The sequence below is a fragment of the Salmo trutta genome, chromosome 11, assembly GCF_901001165.1.
Source record: "Salmo trutta chromosome 11, fSalTru1.1, whole genome shotgun sequence".
Lineage (NCBI taxonomy): Eukaryota > Metazoa > Chordata > Actinopteri > Salmoniformes > Salmonidae > Salmo > Salmo trutta.
Window position 1 is genome coordinate 6,016,983 of NC_042967.1, and position 17,983 is coordinate 6,034,965.

General features: G+C 40.6%; 2 protein-coding genes across 2 annotated transcripts; both read right to left on the reverse strand.

Annotated features, from left to right (window-relative positions):
• Positions 1-7,890: 7,890 nt before the first annotated feature.
• LOC115201984 (lecithin retinol acyltransferase) lies at positions 7,891-14,513 on the reverse strand. Its single transcript, XM_029765848.1, has 2 exons — positions 14,010-14,513; positions 7,891-9,093 (listed from the first exon to the last, which is right to left on the reverse strand). The coding sequence occupies exons 1-2, from the start codon at positions 14,511-14,513 to the stop codon at positions 8,938-8,940; spliced, it is 660 nt and encodes a 219-aa protein (XP_029621708.1). The 3' UTR covers positions 7,891-8,937.
• Positions 14,514-15,195: 682 nt separating this feature from the next.
• Positions 15,196-17,144, reverse strand: LOC115202138 (lecithin retinol acyltransferase). The gene is made up of 2 exons (XM_029766066.1): positions 16,569-17,144; positions 15,196-15,969 (listed from the first exon to the last, which is right to left on the reverse strand). The coding sequence occupies exons 1-2, from the start codon at positions 17,103-17,105 to the stop codon at positions 15,817-15,819; spliced, it is 690 nt and encodes a 229-aa protein (XP_029621926.1). The 5' UTR covers positions 17,106-17,144; the 3' UTR covers positions 15,196-15,816.
• Positions 17,145-17,983: the final 839 nt, after the last annotated feature.

The window sequence follows — 17,983 nt, forward strand, 5'->3', positions numbered from 1 at the left end:
AAAGACGAATCTTGACCCGGAAATTATAAAAAACTATCGGCCTATATCGAATCTTCCATTCCTCTCAAAAATTTTAGAAAAAGCTGTTGCACAGCAACTCACTGCCTTCCTGAAGACAAACAATGTATACGAAACGCTTCAGTCTGGTTTTAGACCCCATCATAGCACTGAGACTGTACTTGTGAAGGTGGTAAATGACCTTTTAATGACGTCAGACCGAGGCTCTGCATCTGTCCTCGTGCTCCTAGATCTTAGTGCCGCTTTTGATACCATCGATCACCACATTCTTTTGGAGAGATTGGAAACCCAAATTGGTCTACATGGACAAGTTCTGGCCTGGTTTAGATCTTATCTGTCGGAAAGATATCAGTTTGTCTCTGTGAATGGTTTGTCCTCTGACAAATCAATTATAAATTTCGGTGTTCCTCAAGGTTCCGTTTTAGGACCACTATTGTTTTCACTATATATTTTACCTCTTGGGGATGTCATTCGAAAACATAATGTTAAATTTCACTGCTATGCGGACGACACACAGCTGTACATTTCAATGAAACATGGTGAAGCCCCAAAATTGCCCTCGCTAGAAGCCTGTGTTTCAGACATAAGGAAGTGGACGGCTGCAAACTTTCTACTTTTAATAAACTCGGACAAAACAGAGATGCTTGTTCTAGGTCCCAAGAAACAAAGATATCTTCTGTTGAATCTGACAATTAATCTGGATGGTTGTACAGTCGTCTCAAATAAAACTGTGAAGGACCTCGGCGTTACTCTGGACCCTGATCTCTCTTTTGAAGAACATATCAAGACTGTTTCAAGGACAGCTTTTTTCCATCTACGTAACATTGCAAAAATCAGAAACTTTCTGTCCAAAATGACGCAGAAAAATGAATCCATGCTTTTGTTACTTCTAGGCTGGACTACTGCAATGCACTACTTTCCGGTTACCCGGATAAAGGACTAAGCAAACTTCAGTTAGTGCTAAATACGGCTGCTAGAATCCTGACTAGAACCAAAAAATTTGATCATATTACTCCAGTGCTAGCCTCCCTACACTGGCTTCCTGTTAAGGCAAGGGCTGATTTCAAGGTTTTACTGCTAACCTACAAAGCATTACATGGGCTTGCTCCTACCTATCTTTCCGATTTGGTTCTGCCGTACATACCTACACATACGCTACGGTCACAAGACGCAGGCCTCCTAATTGTCCCTAGAATTTCTAAGCAAATGACTGGAGGTAGGGCTTTCTCCTATAGAGCTCCATTTTTATGGAATGGTCTGCCTACCCATGTGAGCGACGCAGACTCAGTCTCAACCTTTAAGTCTTTACTGAAGACTTATCTCTTCAGTAGGTCCTATGATTAAGTATAGTCTGGCCCAGGAGTGTGAAGGTGAACGGAAAGGATGGAGCAACGAACCGCCCTTGCTGTCTCTGCCTTGCCGGTTCCCCTCTTTCCACTGGGATTCTCTGCCTCTAACCCTATTACAGGGGGTGAGTCACTGGCTTACTGGTGTTCTTCCATGCCGTCCATGGGAGGGGTGCGTCACTTGAGTGGGTTGAGTCACTGATGTGGTCTTCCTGTCTGGGTTGGCGCCCCCCCTTGGATTGTGCCATGGCGGAGATCTTTGTGGGCTATACTCGCCCTTGTCTTAGGACGGTAAGTTGGTGGTTGTAGACATCCCTCTAGTGGTGTGGGGGCTGTGCTTTGGCAAAGTGGGTGGGGTTATATCCTGCCTGTTTGGCCCTGTCCGGGGGTATCATCGGATGGGGCCACAGTGTCTTCTGATCCCTCCTGTCTCAGCCTCCAGTATTTATGCTGCAGTAGTTTATGTGTCGGGGGGCTAGGGTCACTCTGTTACATCTGGAGTATTTCTCTTGTCTTATCCGGTGTCCTGTGTGAATTTAAATATGCTCTCTCTAAATTCTCTCTTTCTTTCTCTCGGAAGACCTGAGCCCTAGGACCATGCCTCAGGACTACCTGGCATGATGACTCCTTGCTGTCCCCAGTACACCTGGCCATGCTGCTGCTCCAGTTTCAACTGTTCTGCCTGCGGCTATGGAACCCTGACCTGTTCACCGGACGTGCTTGTTGCACCCTCGACAACTACTATGATTCTTATTATTTGACCATGCTGGTCATTTATGAACATTTTAACATCTTGACCATGTTCTGTTATAATATCCACCCGGCACAGCCAGAAGAGGACTGGCCACCCCTCATAGCCTGGTTCCTCTCTAGGTTTCTTCCTAGGTTTTTGGCCTTTCTAGGGAGTTTTTCCTAGGGAGTTTTTCCTAGCCACCATGCTTCTTTCACATGCATTGCTTGCTGTTTGGGGTTTTAGGCTGGGTTTCTGTACAGCACTTTGAGATTTCAGCTGATGTACGAAGGGCTATATAAATACATTTGATTTGATTTGTGTGTGTGTGTGTGTGTGTGTGTGTGTGTGTGTGTGTGTGTGTGTGTGTGTGTGTGTGTGTGTGTGTGTGTGTGTGTGTGTGTGTGTGTGTGTGGACCTGTTTAACTATATTTGTGGGGACCAGAACAAACATCTGACCAACTGGGGACATTTTGTTAGTCCCCACAAGGTCAAATGCTATTTCTATGGGTTTAGGGTTAAGATTTGAAATAGTGTTAGTTTTAGGGTTAAGGTTGGGTTTTGGGATGAGGGAAAATAGGATTTTGAATGGCACTGACTTGTGAATCCCCACAAGGTTAGTTATACAAGACTGTGTGTGTCATGAGGGGACGCAGGAAGGGGCGATGGATTTCCTGAATGCGGTACGGATGGAAGGGAGTGGCGGCAGGATGTATCCCACGCTGGCTGGCGCGGGGCCAGGGGCCCTCCTTAATCTGCTATTTATTTATTTGTTTATTTATTTGTATCCCCATTGCAGAAGCAGCAGCTACTCTTCCTGGGGTCCACCAAAAAAACACAAAACATGACAAGCAACAAAACACTTTTACACTGACGGACAAGGACAGTCACACACATTTAAAATGCAATGATATAAAAACAATGCACTAATGGCACTAGCAGTATAGGACCAGGCTAGTTCAGTCAGTGTACAGTTCATTGTACTGTTAGTGCCTTTTGCATCCCTTTGGTATGTTAAGTAGAAATCGTGCACCAATTTTACATTTTAAAAAGCCTGTTAAATGTAATGAAGTGCCCTTTAATATATACCACATGGTGAATTCAATAAATCAGATTTTCAATATGAATATAGACAATATGAATGTCCCTCCTTGCACCCTCTGTGACTTCTAGGAAGATTTTAACCCACTAGCCCCCCAAAATAATCCCATGTTTTTACCGTCATTGTAAAGCCCTAGTTATTTTATTGTCAACAGTTCAAGGGCCGTTCAAGTGGATTTTTCTCAGATGTGGTAAATTATCACTTCCCACTTGGTTATAAACGCACTATAACACCGCTAACCACTCATTGGAAGCACAATACCTAGATTTACTCTTTGACATATTCCGGAGCGTTGTACAATGTATAGTTTTTGTTTAAATCGATACAAACTAAAATAAATAAATAATAAAACCATCCTAGTGCCCGATCTTGATGAAGAGAGGCACTTACTATAGTCCTTTTGTTTTTTTAACCTCTTGTGATGGGAAGACATGTTTTTTGTCAAGTTGAACATGTGCTCTTTATGACAGAATGTTAAAGGTTAGGGTTAGGGTTTTTACTCCATCACAATTTAAATTATATCATTGCCAAATCTTTGGCTTGGTCTCCATTGAACCATACATAAATTGTAATTTAAGAAGCCGAATTAGGAACAATTGGCCACCCTGCAGTCTAAATGTCATAGCCATGCATTTCTGGAATATTGTCAGGCATGACATACATTTGAGCTATGTATCTACAAGTATTTTTTTATATGGGACATGTCGACTGGAGAATTCAATTATTGGCCTAATGCGAAGAAAATGTTTGCGCTTCAAATCAATTGACATGACCATATTCACAGCTTTGCATTAGCCACAGGCCAAATGAAGGCGACCTGACAGCTTTGCATGTTTTAACCACATTCCTGCTTGTAAATGTTGACATTTACAAACAGGTCTTTGACTCTCCATTTTTGCCAGATGGGTATTTATCATGTACTCGTCCATGTTTGATGAAAGCCATATTGTGTTGTGTATGATATTAGGTGAATATAACATCTCTGACAGACATTTATTAGAATATCATTGGCCAGATAGATAGTTCAAAGCAGGTCAGTGTGTTTTAAACTTGATCTTACCTTGGCTTTGGTTTAAAATGATGTGCCAAGAGCATTGAGATCACCAGAGGCATATGGTCGATAGCACAACACGCAACTGTGATACGGAACCGAAATCACCTTTCCACAATAGCGTCTATTGAATTGGGAGTGATACCGTGATGGGATTCCTTTCATTACCTTCTCCTCGGTCCTCACCCGGCTACACAGCATGGGGCCTGACACCTCATTCGTCTGTAACGGTTCAGGAGGCTGCTTGAGGACAGCTCCCAAGAATCAACTCTTAAATGAAACCTAGTTTTCTTCCTTAAAGCTGCCATAGTGTTTGTAGTCATATAAGAGAAACAGAAGAATCTCAGATCATGCCCAATTATTGAAGAAGAAGACAAACAGGAACAGGCAACAGTTTCAAAGCCTTGTATTTCAGAAGAGACTCCAGCCTCCGCTCTCCCTACAGTGGCTCTAATGAATGGAAGACACACAGTATCTAGGCTACATAACAAGAAGTGTGCTCGTGGCAAGGCCCCAGGATTTCCACTCCAGCTCAGCAGAGGTTGTTACCACTCTGCCCTCCCTCCATATGGTTCCAGTAAATTGTAGGCGTGATCCACAGAACCATTAAATCAATAGCATGTGTGCCTCTCTCCCGGATTCGTGCCTTGACGTGGGTAGGTAATGTTATCTTATTATTGATGCTCTCTACCTGGCTGCCTCCACCAAGGGTCTGCGGGGGGCATAAATCTGGCAGTTTTTATCAGTGCTCTTTAACAGTTTGCTTGGTAGGGTTATTAAGAGCGTAGGAAGGAGGAAAATGTTGACATCTGCTCGATTTTCTGGACCTAGGGCGAGGATTGGAGGAAGACAGTTTATAATAAAATGGTATTATACCAAATTATAAATCACAATGTGTTGTAGGTTTGTAGCTGATGTGGATATTCAGTACTGTCATGTATACCCTTTTACGGGCCTAGCAGCCAAATGTAAATAGCAGGAGGTTTGCACCGTGATAACTAGGTTTTCCGTTGCCGAAAACAGTCGGTTTGTGTGTCTTGAAATGCACCTAGAGTTCTGAAACGTAACGGCTTAAAATAGGAGATATTTTATGGGGATATCGTGCTTAATCCAACCAATCAAAATAGTAGGATCTAACAAAATCCCACTTGTTCATACTCCAGTGAAGTTACTTTTGAAGACCTTCAACAAACTCAGATTTATATGGTAAGACCTTGGGACTGTCTGTAATATTCACATGCGATTAAAGCTGAGATCTGCGATAGGTGAAACAGAGCCACTGGCCGCCCCAGGCACATTTGTTATTGTTTTTCTATTGAGAAAATGAGCATTCAGCATTATACCAAAAAAGAATAATCCTAGCACATACTCTGCTGTCTATCACACATGCAATGATGTGCAATCCTTGTTGTTTGAACCTCTATGGAGTCAAGCTTTAAGGAATGAAACAGATTTCAAAACAAACTAATTAGAAGGTAGATTTAATTAACCTTGCTTCCCTTATTCAAGGGAGAATCGAGCGATGTTGCGTATAATACTTGCATTACAATTGACTGCTAATAGGCCTTCCCTGTAGCTCAGTTGGTAGAGCATGGTGTTTGCAACACCAGGGTTGTGGGTTCGATTCCCAGCACAGAAAAAAAAATGTATGAAATGTCTGCATGCACTACTGTAAGTCGCTCTGGATAAGAGCGTCTGCTAAATGACGTTAAAATGTAAATATAAACTTAGCTACAGTTAACTGCCAAAATAAGGGAAACACTTGAGTAAATGAAGGATACAAAGTATATTGAAAGCAGGTGCTTCCACACAGTTGTGATTACTGAGTTAATTGAGCAATTAACATCCCATTATGCTTAGGGTCACGTGTGGAAATGCTGGGGCAGGCTGTTATTTTGGCTACCATGGCTATGCCCCCATAGGATGACAATTCCCCCATCCACAGGGCACGAGTGGTCACTGAATGACTTGATGAGCATGAGAATTATATAAACCATATGCCATGGCCGTCTGTCACCAGATCTCAACCCAATTGAGCCCATGGGAGATTCTGGAGCAGCGCCTGAGACAGCGTTTTCCACCATCATCAACAAATCACCATTTGATGGAATTTCTCAGGGAAGACTGGTGTCGCATCCCTCCTCTATGCGAAGGTGAATTGAAGCTGTTCTGGCACGTGGTGGCCCAATGCCCTCTTAATAAGATACTTTATGTTAGTGCTTCTTACATTTTGGCAGTTACCTGTAGGTTTCTTGGTTAAAAAAAAATAACAGACTAACTCAGAACTCTGGATCCAGCTGTCATGAAAGATTCACCAAATGATCCTCATGTTGAATGAGCGAGTCGCTGCTTGCTTTTTTAAACCACGGGACCACTCCGTTGTGCACTATTACCAGTAGGCTATATTACCCCTCACTGTTTGCCTTATGGAGGGGTCCCACACAGACCCCACCGGGATAGAATGTTTATTATTCCAACTGCAATGTTTTACTTTGCAGCCAGCCATCTTCCTGGGTTGTAATATAGGAGGAGGGAGAGGGAGAAAGTGAGAGGGAGTGAGAGTGAAAGACAGAAGCAATAGCTAGGGAGAGAGTATGAGGGAGTGCAAGGGAGAGAGATTTGTGTCCATTATACGTGGCCAGAATCTTCCACAGATATTATATGAGAACTTAGTGAGGTGGCCACCTAACTACCACCGAGAGTCAACTACCACCCACTGGCATTTTTCTTTCATTATCCCTCGATGATTGAGCACTGTAAAAGCAAGGCAGCATTGCAATTTCTAATGAGGTAAATGGAAAGACACTTTTTCGTTGATGATTTAGATGATTCATGTCATTTTAGACGGGGTGTACTGTATCTTTGAAAGGAAGTGTTAAAGAGGTATTTTACTTTTTAAAAAACGGACATTTAAAGCTGCATTATGTCACTTTTTGGGTGACCTGACCAAATTCACATAGAAATTATAGTTATTGATATGTCCTTCTAATTGAAAGCAAGTCTAAGAAGCTCTAGATCTATTCTATGTGCCCTATTTCTATGCTTCCCGTTCTTAAGTTTAGTTTTTGCGTCTTTCGTTTTTTTACACCAGCTTCTCAAACAGCTGAAAATACAATGTTTTTGGGTTTGGATGGTGCAATGTTTGTCACATAAACTGAAATTAGCCAAACTATTAGAATTTTTGCATGCAGGAAAGGTGGAACAATTTCTTTATATTGCACCTTTAAAAAAGGGTGCGTTTCCCAAATGTTCTAGATATTTCTCATTAGTTCACCATTATTACGTTCTTACACATTATTTTGCATGTACTTGTTGCGGAGCTCAACTAATGGTGGGTCATTTAAATGATGTGTTTTGACAGGAGGTAATCACAGGCCCGCTGTTAGTATAGCTATGGGGCTTGTATGTGCTAAATAATTATAATTTGAGAACATTCAGGTGGACTGAATAGAAAGCTTTTTAAATTTGAAATATATGATAAATATTTCTTTCAGTAAAATGCTCTTTTAAATGAGTGTTTCTGGACACACGGTATGTCCCAGTACTGTCTTAACAACACATGTATTACACGCTTAAACGTGAATGTCTAGTGTCCTCGGTAACAGAAGAAGAAATTTACCCACAAACCCATGTAATGCAATCTCAATGTTTTGTCTCCTCCGATTCCGCAAATACTTTCATAATTGAATGTTTAATCATCCTTAAAATCGAATGTTTACATGTACGTTATGTTTACTGCAGTCATTAGTTCAATTTGCCATCCAATATGCCATATTAGGAAAAGAAATGTCAGCACTGTTGGCATCAGATTACTTCTGAAATTACATTTTTGCAGTGGTTTGTTATTATATCTGAATAGGCCAGTGGGAGACTGAAATGGATGGAAAGGATATCGCCGACAGAGAAAACACTGCTTCTTATCACTACAGTAGTAGGGACTTGAACCATGCTGAAACCACCACAAACAATAATGGACAAGAATTGAGCGTATTTCTGGGACTTCTATTTTCAGAGCCTGGGATTTCCCGGTAGACTTGTCTCCCCATGTATTCCAAAAGAATGCATTTCATTCAGAAGCAAGGTAATGTTACTTACAGTGTAATCTACTGGGAGTATAGGTAAGGGCAACAACAGGAGGAGAAGATTTGCACAATATAGTATTAAATAAAGAAAAATTCAGATACAATAGGCTAATTGAAAAGTTGCAAAAGGAAGAGTAGGCATATGAATTTAGTTGAAAACCCTAGTTCTGTACATTCATCCTGTCGGAGTACGGCAATAACAGTGTCAAATTGCACCTTGTCCATCCTGTCCTAATGTCAATATTGTCTGGAAAATGTTGACCATAAAGGCCATGATGTCCATTATATACTGTCAAAACAATGCCTTTATCAGGAACAACTTAAAAATATATATATTGCTGTCCATTTAAAGACTGTTATACACAGTAAATACCAGATGTGTAAGATGGTTACTCTTCTATAAACTGTAAAAACTTTAAACTAATATAATATGTTTAATAATAATATGTCTAATAAAATGACTATCACCACAAACGTGACATTTCCCACAATGCTTTTGTTATGTCATGTACAGTGATAATGTAGTGATACTGATAGTGGGACATCATTTAAGCATTCCATATTCCGCAGTCATGTCAAACGAGACCCTCTGTGTGTCTGTGGCCGTCTTACGATGCCATCCAGATGGTGAAGGGGACGAGCAGGGTGGGTACTGTGTTTAGCAGCGTTAGGGAGCCCAGGTATAACATGGTGCCCATTCCACACAGAGCTGTGAGGTAGGCGTTCATCCTACTGCAGATGATCTTCCTCACTGTCAAACAGAACTGCAGGAGAGAGGATGAAACAAGAGTAAGCATCCTTTACAGATTTTTTTATCCGCAAGATGAATAAAAGCTTGTGAGTGTTTTAACACTTAAAATCTTATTAGCATTGAGTGAAAAAGAGGAGTGCTCTTTGCATTTATCTTTGAAAGCCGTTGTCTTTGTTTGATTGAATTGGGGCCTCTGATATTCTAATGGTTAATCGTTATTGTCAATTTTATTTATTTATTCATCCACATCCATTTGGAACCATTGAGATGCAAATCTCCTTTTAAAGGAGCTCTGGCCAAGAGGCAAATACAATGACGATACAGCAAATTTATGAAACAGCATGAGATGTCTTATTTGACAGAACATTGTGATTCAACCATAAATACATCTATTTAATAAAGTACTGTGTAACAGTGGTTCCCATCCAGCGGTACTAGGACCTACTGATTTATATTACAATGCATTCATATTTTAAATCGAGTACTTCCTGTGTCTACATTAACCCTTGTGCTGTCTTAAGGGTCAAATATGACCCGCCACTATGTTTATCAGCAGAGATATTGATAAATTATATTTTTTCAACTTGAAATTTGATGACTTTTCCTAGAGTGACCCCAACATTAGAAAAAGTGAAACATCACCTTTGTTCATATTTCTATGAAAGCTGTACACCGCCAGGGTACAAAGATTGTCTTAGCGGCAGTTATAAAATAATTTACACACCACAAAGACACACACACACACACACACACACACACACACACACACACACACACACACACACACACACACACAATGAGAAATTGAGATTATGTGTGCTACTGATTGAACTCAGCCAGCAGCTTCTGTAGAGGAAGATCACCATGGTTGGCACAGTTAGAAAGAACAAGCCTGAGCTTGCACTCCTCGCAACAAGGGGGAGCTCTTCACAACAAACTTCTCATCAAAGTTTACAAGAATGTGGTCCTCCTGAGCACACTGCACAAAATGGCTGAGATCAGTGATCGTGAGGACAGGAAGCCAGCCATCATCCTGGACAACAACCACAACAAATTAGGTGTGGACAACCTGGACAAGGTGATTGGAACTTACAGCTGTAGGAGGATGACTGCCCACTGGCCCCTGGTCATCTTCCATAACATCATTGATGTGTCCTCATACAATGCCTTCATGATATGGAACAAGATCAACCCTACCTGGATGCCTGATAAGCGGAACAAGAGGAGGGTATTCCTGGAACAGCTGGGAAAGGCACTTGTAACCCCACACATCCAAAGGCAGCGCCTCCCCCGCACAGCAGCATCTGCAGCGCTTGTGAAAGCTGTTCAGGGGGCTGAATCTTGTCCTGATGCTGCAGCTGGGGCAGGCAAGAGGAGGAGATGCCAATTCTCTCCCCCAAAGAAGGCCTGTAAAACAAATACTATATGCTGCACATGTGAGAAATACATCTGCAAAGTCCATGCACACACACTTGCATACTGTCCTACATGTGCTAAATAAAGTTGATTGATTTATGTTCTTCATGTTTTTGTTTTGTATCTATTATCTTATTTTATCCTTATTTATTGTTGTTGTTTATACACCTTGTGGGTGGGAGCAATGGTTCAACAAATGGGAGAAGAGTAGTATTTTGTAGTTGAATTCCTCATTGTACAGTATATAAGAATTTATTTTAATTTTTGTATTTTTTATTTCACCTTTATTTAACCAGGTAGGCAAGTTGAGAACAAGTTCTCATTTACAATTGTGACCTGGCCAAGATAAAGCAAAGCAGTTCGACACATACAACAACACAGAGTTACACATGGAGTAAAACAAACATACAGCCAATAATACAGTAGAAAAAATAAGTCTATATACAATGTGAGCAAATGAGGTGAGATAAGGGAGGTAAAGGCAAAAGGCCATGGTGGCAAAGTAAATACAATATAGCAAGTAAAACACTGGAATGGTAGATTTGTAGTGGAAGAAAGTGCAAAGTAGAAATAGAAATAATGGGGTGCAAAGGAGCTAAATAAATAAATACAGTAGGGGAAGAGGTAGTTGTTTGGGCTAAATTATAGATGGGCTATGTTTCAGGTGCAGTGATCTGTGAGCTGCTCTGAATATATCACTATGTTGCCAAAAAAGTTATTGTTTTCCTTCAATAAAATGCATTCAAAACTACTTTCTGCACATTTATGCTACTTTCTTAGGCTATACAAGTGCTATCTATTGCTAACAAATGTATGTTTACGCCTATGCAGTACCTTTAGCAATAATAATAATAATAATATACCTCTACTTTAGTAAAGAAAACAATTATGACAGGTGTGTTGTAATAAAAACGAGTGGTGTCCACTGATTAAATGCAGTCTTTCTGCATTGTGTTGAGGGAAAACCCAGATATTCACAAAGTTTGTGATGAATGACAGGTTGTTCCTTCATGCAAAATAGATTTAGGGTTTAAAATTCAATTAAGCTGCTTTATTTTAGGGGTTTAGTGAAGGCGGGTTATTTTTTACCCTTAGGACAAGGGGAGTATGCATTTACATTACATTTTAGTCATTTAGCAGACGCTCTTATCCAGAGCGACTTACAGTATTGAATACATACATTTCATGCATTTTTTTTTTCTTTTTTGTCCTGGCCCCCCGTGGGACTCAAACCCACAACCCTGGCGTTGCACACACCATGCTGGCGTTGCAAACACCATGCTCTACCAACTGAGCCACAGAATGTTAAGACTGCACAAGGGTTAAAGGGGCAAACTGTGATTCAAACAACAGCAGTGGTTACCCCTCCATTGTTTTGGTAAACAGCCGCAGCCAAACAGCGACGCATGAGGGTCTTTAATGCATTAACACTAGATGGTGCTGCTCACCAGCGCACTACAGTCCAACTCAACAAGTCTGATTTTGTCCCAATTCTCCATACTTCTCCCAAAGTGTGCACTTTCACACTTTCTCTCATGGATTCAACCAAGGCTAGTAACTCCCTCCCTCCGCCTCTACTTACACCAATCAGATGCTTTTGAATCCATGACGGGGAGTGTGCAAGTGCACACTTTTGGAGAAGGGTAGAGAATCAGGACGCAGCCTTTGAGTTCACTTTTCATTGGCCTAAAAGCAATCTATCCACCGCAACACAGAATCATCTGACCTTTTCAGAGAAATGTACACCCTTTCAACTGCTCTCATCATACAGTACTTTGAATCAGTGTGCAGTATTCCCACATTGATTGGCTATCGTCTGTGCTACGGGTGACCACAGCATGTCTAGACTAGACGTTGGTACCAGCACACCTGTGTCGTGTTCAGAAAGAAATGCCATGATTAGAGCTTACACGATTCCTGACTTACAACCCAGAGAGGTTGCATGTCTGTTCTACCCAATATATTTCTGAGTGTCCACAACACTGTGGCCTGCTGAACTCAGACCAGGGCCCGTATTCAAAAGAGTGATTAGGTGTGCTGATCTATTACCAGCTTTGACTTTTAGATTATAATGCATGGACAGCAGGGATCTAATTATAGAGTAGAACTCCTAGTCTGAGACGCCTTATAAATATGGGGCCTGATGACACTCACTAATTATGCTCTAGAGATTTTGAGGAGCATGTCCATGAATCATGATCCGTTGATCATTTGAACCAGGCGTTTTACCCCTGGGCTGGAGCAAATTAGTCACCTCTAGTGTATGCCAACTGCCATCATCTGAACTAAGTTTCTAAATTACTCCAAAGTAGGCCGATATATACAAGAGACATTGTAAATCCATTCTCAAAACAAAGGAGTTGAGCAACTAAGCCGCTATTTCACCATAGTTTTCAACATAGTCAGTCGATGTCAGCGTGAAACTTGGAAGACCAAATCATATCTGACGGTTGAAGAAAGGTTTCATCCTATTAATTTCCCTTTTATGTATGTTTCCGCTTAATAACTTTGGCATGTGAGGTGACTGAGGTCAACTTCACGACAACACTTTATTATCCCATAATCTCTGTTTGTTCCATAAAATTCATTGAAATATCTGCCATATTTCCCACGCAACCCACGTGCTAAAACTCTTTTCTTTCAGAAAATATTTCTCCCGTGTGACCTTTTGATCCTATGACATAGGTGACTGGATAAATAGACACACTTTTGTGGCTACAATCACATGTACCAAAAGGGGCATTCCCGAAAGGTTGGAGAGACTATATGCTCTGAGCTAAAGCTGATTCCTTCCAATAAATGTTTAGTGTGTAGCCTAATGCTCTAACAGCAAAGCTATGTACTAATGCAAGTCATTGAACAATACGTTTATGTAGTTTTTGCTTCCCCGGCGTATTTATCGGCAGTGATTGACTTTAACATGTCTCAGTAGGTTCTTCACTCAATAACATATAAATAGTATTACAAAAACTTTGTCTGACCGTAATTTGAACCAGCAATAACTCTTGACTTGCCTAGTTAAATAGAAAAATAAAAAAACTCCTCCCGCAATTGCTTCATTTCCCTGAGCATTATGTAACACCAAGTGCAACAGTGTACTATTGGCTCATGGTTCACAATGTTATTCCTACAGTCTCAACTAAAGCATTGTTTTCTTAACATCTCCTTGAGTACCCCCAGCCATTCCACTGATCTAATCCAGTACTAGTCTAGCACACAACTATAATAGGACTTGATGATTGACAGGGTGAATCAGGTGTGCTAAAACTGGGATGGGTCAAATCAGTAGACTGATTTGAGGGGAGGTTTGGTAAACCCTATTGTCTAAAGTGACACCCTCCTTTACTTAATATCAAGACAGTGCCCTGGGGGTCACGTGATGGCTTCGCTCTGAGAAGTTTGCAGTGACTGATCTTAGTCGTCCGGGAAATCACCATAGATTTTCCAATCACATACTACCCCCAAAACGTGTAAGAACAGCGCCCTTTGACAAAGGAGAACCCCATACTCCACCTGGTAGGTCTGGTAGCTGATGGCCATGCCATAGCGGCAGTACATGACATAGTGTTCACAGTTGTACCACAGCAAACTGTAGGTCATGGAGCCCATGAGCTTCTCTGCCCTCCTGGCCACCTCGTCCCGCTCCAGGGGGGGCTGGCTGCACAGCTTGTCCATGTGGTTGACCAGGATCTCCGAGCCATACGCAAAATCCGCCAACGAGTCCACCCTGACGCTCGCCGACTTGGCGATCACCCCTAGAATCAGCCGGTTGTTGGTCACCATCTTGCCGATGGCAGCCTTGTTCTTGGTGAATACCGGAAGGATGTCCGGGATGAAGTGAGCCACCCGGTTGTTGCCCAGGTAGATGCCGAAATGGGTGAAGAGAGTTCTAGGAACTTCCAAAAGGTCGCCACGTTTGTACAAGGACAGGTCATACTTAGAGTCTTTGGCCTTGTCCTCTTCATCCACTTTGGAAGCGATGAAGAAGAGGCTGAGGAGTTGGAGGAAGGTAATCATGGTGGCAGAACTATATCCAACGGTTCGACACCTGGCCGTTTTATCTAGGCTAAGGGTCTGGGAGGAGCCAAGCGCGTGGGATTTGAGGTTTCTCAACTTTGCGGTGCAATTTTGACAGAAATAAAGGAGCTTTCTGCTAATCGTGTGGTTTCGAGGGCGGCTTAATTTCACAACCGAGGGTTTAATCGGGGGAAGTGTTCCGGTTATGTGGCTTTCATTGGCAAATCAGAAAAACAAATCACCAGTTTGAAAGGTCATAAATATTTTATAGCCTGAATAAACAGTCAGGTTGAGCTGTATAATGCTGACTCACTCTTGATATTTCTGGAACTGTGAATATGGTACAGTAGAAAGAAAATAATAATGCATAGTCATTACTAAGAAATATTATCCAGAGAATGTGTATATTTTATGAATGTGGCTTTTGCGTAAATCTACTTTATATGATTAAGTATTTGGGTTTGGAAATACAATGGGGATATATTGGGGATTTTATGTGGCCAATATTACATCAATAACATGATCATTTGAAAATGCTGTGGGTGGTATTGACAGAGATGCAATGTGAGTATTAAGATGCACTGTGATTGTATGTACCTAACTGTATTGAAAAATGTGTGGAAAAATACTTCAAATGTCAACTATTTACATTTTTCTTGAAACCAGACCAAAACAAACCAAATGATGACTTCCAATATCTTTATTAACATTTCTTATATTTACAATGTATTTGACTGAAAACAAAATTATTTGCTCTCAAAACACATTCATAAAAGTATTGTATTAATCAGCGTAGTACTCTTAGAGTGTCAAACTGAATGTATCTATATAAAAATTATACAAGAGTATCATTATTGAAGAAATGTAATTATTTACAGATTATACTACATTGACTTACACAGTAAGATAAAAAAGTATAAAATGCGCCTTGACCAATCTTTTGGGGGAAATAAGGATGATACTTTGGTCACGGAGGGATCATATGGCCTTTATAATTCCTTAATGGCCTGCATACAATACCGTAAGTGTTGACATGAACACTCAAATGTAAATTGCTAGGCCTACAACCACATTGCCCTCTGTTTACTTTTGGCTGGCAAGTATCAAATCAAAAGTGAATGGATGGTAGCTCTTGCTGTAACAATGGCCTATTATATGATATGCCACTATAGGCCTATACCAAAGGCATATGAGTTGGGAGGTGCCAAGTAATGTCATCACAAGGACCAATGAAAAGACACTATCCTAAATAGTTTCTATTGAAATGTCCATGGGAGTGTTTGAAGGTTTGAACTTTGGCCTCTCAGCCAGCCATCCACAGAGTGAAGGAGATGAGGATTGTGGGTAATGTAGTTGAAGGCACAAGGCCAAAGCAGAGGATGTAGATCATTCCCAGGAGAACGCTGAGAAAGACACTCCTCTGGTCTTGAATGATTGATTTCAGGCACTCACAAAACTGCAAAGAAATGAGATAAATGATGCAATTAATAAACATGTATGTATAGGACTTTTATGAACAATTCATTTTAGGCATATTCAATTTCTTTATGTTCTAAATCTAAACTTTTATGAATTATGGAAGAAAAGAGAGAAGACCTTGGATGAAATAACACCAAAACATCAAACCAAAGCACAAATAAATGTATTTTCAGTAACACTGAATAAAACAATGTTTCTGAATATAGTTGCCTATTATATTAACCATGGCATAATATAATAAAAAATTGAGATATAAATACAAAAAAAGGGATTGGAAATATCAAAGGTTGAAGATGCTGTTCCCAATAAGTAATACAACCAGGTCTAACCTAAATGAACAATTCAATCCGATGCATTTGTAATAATATTAATGTAAATGCAAATATCTGAAAACATTATCTATGTCATAATCTAAAGATAACAGTCCTGTCCTGTGATACAGGTTATGCATATGCAAAATATTTTAAGAAGACTACATTTATCTCCTGTGTCGAAAAAGTTAAGGAGTCAGAATTATGCACAACGTAATTGTATTGAAAATAAATAAATAAAATAAGGCAAGGAAAATAAAATGACCATTTCCGTTTGCTGACTTTTCGCTGAACCGTATCTGCAGTATGTAACAAAATGTTCACAGTTATTCCATAGTAAACTGTAAGGGATGGCGCCGACGAGTTGTTCTGCCCTCTCTGCAACCTCTTCATTTGGGAACGGTTGTTGCGCCTTGCATTTTCTATCCATATGATTCACCAATATGTTTGAGCCATACACAAAGTCCTCCAAAGTGTCAACGCGCACCGTGGCACACTTGTACAAGCAACCCATGATGAGTCTCTTATTTGTGATAACTGTTTTGATGATTATCTTATCGTTGGTGAGCACCGGCATGATATCTGGGATCAGGTGAGCGACTTTGTTGTCACCCAAGTAGATACCGAAGTGCGTGAACAAAGTTCTCGGCACCTCCAAAAGGTCCCCTCTCAGGAGAGACAACGGCGCGTGACTGTGCATCGTGCGCTCTTTGCGTTTCCTATCCGTCCATTTAAACTCAAAAAGTTTGAAGTTGGAGAGAAGGGATAGCTTCTCGACGAGAAATGTCAACGAGTCGAGCATGTTGAAAGTTCCTGTCCAAAGTTTTCTGAGAGTTGTCTGGGAGAAGTGGGTTTATATGCGTAAGTGCACTAGGAGGGGACAGTGCAGCTCGAAGGTAAACCCCGAAGACACGATTGGCCACATATGGCACATATGTCTTTTTTCTTTAGTCTACAGAATGTGGCATATTGTTTGCTATACTTTTAATCATTTGTTTATGCTGAAGATGTACGTTGATTTGCGTAATTTAAATTCACAACCATTACATTTGTAGCATTTACAAATTATAATTACAGGCTCATTTGAATCATATTGTACGAATACATTAGTTATTTTTATTTACAATTTTATAATCACAAATGCAGATTTATAAAATAAAAAAATTATGACCTTGTGCCCAGAATCTTGATATTATTTCCCTTTATTATTTTATTACATACACTAGGCCCTATGGGACAATCAAGACAACATTTTGAAGAGCACCTTGTCTGGCCCATTAGGCCTAAACTGTCTTTTAATTTAATCTACCTCAACGATCTTTACAGTTATTGTATTCTAAGTAAACTAACCTTGTCTGCCAAGCATTGTGCTACTTTTGGAGCAAGCCCTTTGTTTTTTTGCTTTTGGGGGGGTACCCCATTTTCTCCGCCCCATCACCACAGCTCCTGTATGGATACCAGAGAGGCGAAGGTCGAGAGCCATAGCAAGCCAATTTTAACTAATTTATAGTATTTCCCGGTACAGTAACCCCAACATGTTAGCCTCTCCCATCCCATTCATTGCCAATGACCTGGAGTAAAATGGTTGACTTTTGTTTGTACTGTAGTTGGTCTTGGTTTGTGAAATGTGAGATTATCTAATTAGTCTATTTAGATGATTGCCTTGCAGACCGTAGGCTT